At 50.1% G+C, this 6,136-nt stretch overlaps 1 protein-coding gene across 1 annotated transcript; it reads left to right on the top strand.

Moving 5' to 3' along the window:
- On the top strand, positions 1-3,801 carry LOC133386892 (myb/SANT-like DNA-binding domain-containing protein 7). Its single transcript, XM_061630664.1, has 5 exons — positions 1-69; positions 1,340-1,742; positions 1,943-2,014; positions 2,367-2,426; positions 2,582-3,801. The coding sequence occupies exons 1-5, from the start codon at positions 1-3 to the stop codon at positions 3,166-3,168; spliced, it is 1,191 nt and encodes a 396-aa protein (XP_061486648.1). The 3' UTR covers positions 3,169-3,801.
- Positions 3,802-6,136: the final 2,335 nt, after the last annotated feature.

Here is a 6,136-nt window from a genome sequence, read left to right on the forward strand (position 1 = left end):
ATGGCGTGGCACGCCTGCGGCATCCCTCCAGTGTTGGTGGCTGCTGTTCATTGGTGTTCGTTTGCCCCTGTAAGGCCCTCCCTTAGCCTGTGCGGGGCCCGGGACAAAAGCGTGGTTCGGGGCCCACCTCTTTCAATTTTCCCACCCAAAATGAGATGGCAAGCACTGCCTGTAAACGTGCTTCACAGCTGGTGACCGGGTGGTGGGCAGCACAAGGAGGCCACTCACTCAGGCAAGGCATTCAAACCTCCCACCTGAAAGCCTCCCGCACACCCGCTTCACAGCTGATGAGTGGAGAGGGGACAAATAGCTCAGGCAAGCAGCGGAAGAGCGGGAGATGCCCCCAGAGTGGGAAGCGGCTGGCGAGACTGCATGGCTTGAAAGGAAACAAACATGCCTCAGCCAACCGTCTCACGGCCCCCCTTCCCGGTGCGTAGTGGCAGCGCCGGCGTTATTGCCCTTGTGATATGTGTTTCCCATTCAAGTTTACTTGCTGCTGCTTCCACAAATGTGCTTTACTTGCTTTGCGCTATAACGAAAATGCAAACTGGTCAAACAGCCATGTTATGCTTTGTCAAGCAATGCAACGTCTTTAACGTTCAGACGCTGCTGCACACGGGGGCCATCCCCTTCCAAGTTGTTTCATAGTCAATTTCCATTGTAATATGAGAGGGTAAACTTTTACTGCCCATGCTTTATGCCCCTGCCATGGCTAAAGATCCTTTCCTGCCGACTGCAGCAAGGCAATCCAAGCGGAGGTACTCAATATAGCCACTGAGAAGACTCGTCTTAATAGCTAATACTGCCCCCTTTTCTGTGCATGACACTGCCATGAAGAGGTTGCTCCATGTTATATACACAAACAGGCGCCCCTGCATGTAATGCTACTTCTCAGAATTACACGTGTTTCACAACTATTCCCATGTTGTTCAGGTTGTGGTTTGATTATATGGATATATATCTATCTATATATACACATCTCTTTCTCGGGTGATACATAGATCCATACATGCAGAGAGAGATAGAGAGAGAATCCAACCATTATTATGTGTGCCTTTCTGCAAAATTTTCTTTTTCAGCCTTGAACATTGCCTGCGACCTTCTGGACTTGACCTACACAGTGCTTCCCGCGGGACCAGAAGTATCACCCGTTGCGAGCGGCAAAAAACCCCTGTACAGTCAAAGGAAAGGAGGACATAGGATGGAGCAGCAGGCACACCTCTCCCATCAGGTTGTGGGCCATGAATGTGTCAATGGGGCCAGAGGTCCCAGCTGGCGTTCTGCTGAGGTCATGGACTTGCTGGACATTTGGGGTGAATCAAAGGTCCAAGGACTATAGAGAAGGAGCCACCGGAACATTGATACGTTTGAGAGCATTGCACAACAGATGGCGACCAGAGGCCACTGTCGTACGGCCATGGAGTGCAGGAACAAGACTAAAGTGATGAGAGCAGAGTATAGACGGGTGGTCGCTCACAACTCCAAATCGGGCAACAGCAGGACCACCTGTCCATACTATGAGCAACTGCACAACATTCTGAGAGGGGATGCCAGCATGACCCCACTGCAAGTGGCCCGAAGTCTGCATGTGCATACGGCCAATGATGCACCCCAGGCTGCTTCCTCTGGCAAGAACTTCACGGAAAGAACATCTATGCCGGCAGCAATCCGCGTGGAGTTTTCAAGGCAAACTGAATTGAGCACAATCAACAGAAGTCACATCGAGGAATGTGGACTGTTGGGTGAGTCAGAATGAAGTTACACCGAAAACACCACTCTGACTCGTGTCAGCAAGGATGGGTGGGGGCAACGGGATATTGAAAACGACCAGTGTGGTTGCTCACTGCATGCCCCTTTTCTAATAGTGGACACTTTCCGTCTCGAGAATATTATCCATATTCCAGGCTTGCTGACAGACTTCTCTATGTCTTCCTGCTCTAAGGGACAGATGCACATGCCAATGAAGACCCAGCAGAAGTGACTGGAGGTCAAGGCCCCTGCGAACAACAACCAGGTAAGCTTCCATTAATCCCATGTTTGGAAATTTTTTTGGTTCCCCGTGCCAATACCGGCACCGAATGTATACCAGGGGAAAGGTATGTGTGCAGCACCACACACAGAATGCTTCGATCTTGTGCAACAGTCTGCGGGTTATCCCTCCAGTGATGTCTCAGCAATACGTACCATCATGCTCCACAGGCTCTTTTAGATATTTGGAGAACCAAACGTCCACCCACGAATCCGCACTTACCAGAGTGAGCAGTCTGAATACTGCAAACAGCATTAGTGCTGCAGCTTATCCATCCATCACTGTTTCTCTGGGTGGCTATTTACTATAAACTGCTTCTGTCTTTTTTCTCCTGTAGGTTCGGAAGCCGGAGGCGAAACACAACATGTGGATGAGGAGGACCCCCGTTCAAATTGTGGCATGTAGCATTGTTGCAGGTGTTCCATGTGTGTGTGTGTGTCATCCCTGTCATGCGTTGACCATCATGCACCCTCCTACTTGACTGTTTACAGTAGGAATGCTTGCCATAGTTTCAGAGCACACAACTAACCTCTGGCTCGGCTCCATTCACAGACCCAGCTGTACACAACCCTACTGCGACCATGTCCCCTGCTGTTCATCTTGCGGCGCTTCGGAGGAAGAAGCCAAAAGGAAGCCGAACAGAGGTGCTCCTTCTGGCGATACTTGAGGAAGCAAAAGAGGACAGTCGTAGGAGGGACAGAGCGGCAGCCAGCGGACATGCGGAGTTCATGACGCTACTGAAGGAGAACGATGTGAGGGCTGAACAGGACAGGCTTGAGCGAAGCCGATACAGGGACAGAGTTGATGGAATTGTGTCTGTAGTGAGTGGCATAGCTTCCAGCCTGGAAACGTTGACACGCACATTCCAGGAACAGGGCGCGTCAAGCGGAAGCGTGAACAGCGTAAGTGCCATTACACAGGGAAAAGGGACACAACTGACAAGTGTGCCATTTGAGCAGCTCCAAAGGGCACCCTCCCACGTTAAAGCAAATGTTGGTGCCCAGGGAAGAAAAGGTGAAAAGGCGTCAGGAAAAGGAAAACAGGCAGCAAACCATCAGTCCCACACTGCCAGATTGTCGCCCTTTGGCCTGCTCACTAACCGCACCAGCACATTCCAACCCTTTTCCATCTGTTCCTGAGAATCGCAGGGCTTACAGTTCAGCCTCCGATGATGAAACCGTCATTGAGGCAGAGCGAGTGACAGCAGTGTCTGACGCCAGGTTCCCCCCGAGTCAAGTGGGCGGGTCTGTAAACCGACATTGCACCGAACCCTCTTCCTCCCTAGGGCTGGCTAAATCAATCCAGCCTCTGACGTCCACTCCTAACATTTAGCGCATTTCTCGACATGTTAGGAAGCCTCAGCCATATAGCCCTTAGCCTTTTTCTCTTGGGACATGTACAGTGACCCTGTCAAGTAACAGTTCATCTCCACATACACCGGCAGTCAGAAGCATCTTTTCCCTAGTGTGATTACCTGAGGTAAAGCCAGCGAAGGTAATTTCAAAATGTCGGTCAGTGAACCACCCTGCCCTTCCTCCCGTGGGAATGTCATGCTGTATTTCTGCCTGGACGCTTCTCAGGGGACACATAAGTGCCATGTTGAACTGATACAACTATTGGGGACGTCGGTTCTTGAATGGATACCTTCATAGGGTTTGCAGCACAGAACAATGTCTGGCATACCCACACTCGCCTTCCTGCACTGAGGAACCTAAGGAGTTAGTTTGTTTCAATGCACTATTTAAAGTTTTATGAATAAAGAGGAAATGCTACTCTTCTAGTGTATTACATGGTATACACACACCAAGACGTGTGGGGAAGATTTAACCGTGTATCAACAACAACACACAAGTTTAAACTGCAGAAGGGGTCCCACACTTTTTGTAAATGTTCTTAAGCAACAAGACAGCCTCTACAATGTGCAATGGGGATTGTGGGAGGGGTCCTACACTTTTGGTAGGTGTTCCTGAACAACTACACAACAGTTGTAGCATGCAATTGGGACCGTGCAAGGGGTCCCAAATGTGTTGTAAAGGTTCCTCAGGAACAGGTCAGCCTTCAGAATATGCAATGGCGACTGTGGGAGGGGTCTTGCGCCATGTGCTGGTCTTTCTGATGAATCAGGCAACACTTAAAACATGACATGGGGACCAAGCAAGGGTTTATAAAAAATTTTTTACTGGTACGCAACAAAAACCAAAAAAAGCTGTATAACAGGAGATGGGGACGATGGGAGGGGTGCCAAACTGGGATAGACAGAATGGGTTAGAAACAGCTAGCGCTGTTCTGGAGCCTGAGTGGGGAACTCGGTGGAGCCATGTTGTGCTGCCTCCAGGGCACGCAGTCTGTGGTGCAGACCGGGGATCCACAGCGTCTCCATCTTTCTGATGGTGCCCGCGGTGGACTGCTTCTCCTTCTTTTCCTCCTCAAAATGCTGACCTGTAAATGCAGAGGAATAATTGGCATTGAATGTTGTGGCCACGTGCACATTGCATGTTATTCACATTACAAGGCAGAGCATGGGTTTCCAAACTTTGCACGCATAGCCGATGAGATAAAAATGCAATGCTTTGGCCCAATTACATGTATGTAATCGACCCAGATCTCACCTAGGGTGGTAGTTGTCCTCTCCAAGATCTCGATCCTGGCCAGAAGATCTTCCAGGCTGGTTGTCTGGGTGGACTGGGGTAGCATGTCCGTCTGGGTGGTGGTGTACGCAACGTGGACTGGTTCGGGAACGGTGGGCATGGGTCTGGGTGGTGTGGCCTGGGAGGACTCGCCTGTTATGAAGAAACCACAGAAAGCATCATTTGTTGACAGTTTGCACCACCAACTGCAATGCTGCCCATGCCATTCGTTTCCATCCGGCCTGCTGTGTGGTTGCATATCCTTCAGAAACAGTGTAAGGGATGGTGAGATGCAGGAGCCGTCGAACATATGCAACCCTGGGTGCATAGCAACTGTAAATACCATAACGCATAACAGTTGCAAGTTAATTGGCTGCACCAACAGTTTTAAGACTGACCTGCATGCGGCTGGCCATGACCCTGTATGATTGGTGGCCTACCTTCTGCCTGTTCCTCCACCAAATCGTCCTCTCCCGAGGAGAGTGTTGGCCGCGCTGCGGGTGGAGAAGGGAATTGTTAAATCAAAGATGAATTATCAGCGACCTAACATGACATCCAGTGAATTGCCAACCACCTTGTTTGGAGGAAGGCAACAGGCAACACACACACTGGTAACTGGCAACTTTTATCCAGTTGTCCACACATGTGGAGAGGTCAGAGGCATGCACTGTGGCTCCCCACAGCAGATCATGTCAGCAATTGCCCGTACCTGGACAGCGGGCATGACAGCAAAGCGGAACCCAAGCAGTACACAGTCCCATCAAACTCAATAAACATGATGTTAACACCTTCCCAAGGAGGCATATTTAAGACCTTAACTCACAGACGTTATTTATTAGTTTATTAATTTCTTTATTGCACTCTGGGCGGTTTACAGCAATCAAAAACATTAAAACAAATATACAATGTAAAACACATGTTATTGGATTCAGGTGCTTACCAGCAGGCCCGCAATCCTCCCATGAGGGACTCCCCCCTCCTTCCACAAGCCATATAGATCTTTAAAATACGGCGGTCTCTTATGGTGTTAAAAAAATCGGCCTTGAGCTGCTTGAAACATGAGTGTACCTGTGCGGTGGTGTGCTGGAACCCAGCCTCGCCCAGCTGGCATGCCATCGCCTGGAAAATTGGAGCAGTAAGGAGGGGGGTGCTCCCCATGAGTCACTCGGCTTTGCCCGCGTTCTTAACCAAAGTTAGGAGCAGCCTCAGCTCCTCCGCGTGCCAATAGCCCCCCTTCCTTGGTCGCCCGGCTGCCATCACTTCCATCTCAGGATACCGGTGGTGTAGGCCGTAAAAACGCTGTAACGCAAAAGCAAAAGCATTCCACACGCGCGTTCATGGCAAGCGTTCATCCTACTACAAAAGAGGCCGGTGCTCCGGCCTCCTATAGAGCCCGGTGCACACTGTCACTGTGAAGTAAACAGCTGTTGGAATGGTTTGTCAAAGTATATACGAGAACGGAGACGTCCTTGTATATGAA

The sequence above is a fragment of the Rhineura floridana genome, chromosome 6 (assembly GCF_030035675.1).
Source record: "Rhineura floridana isolate rRhiFlo1 chromosome 6, rRhiFlo1.hap2, whole genome shotgun sequence".
Lineage (NCBI taxonomy): Eukaryota > Metazoa > Chordata > Lepidosauria > Squamata > Rhineuridae > Rhineura > Rhineura floridana.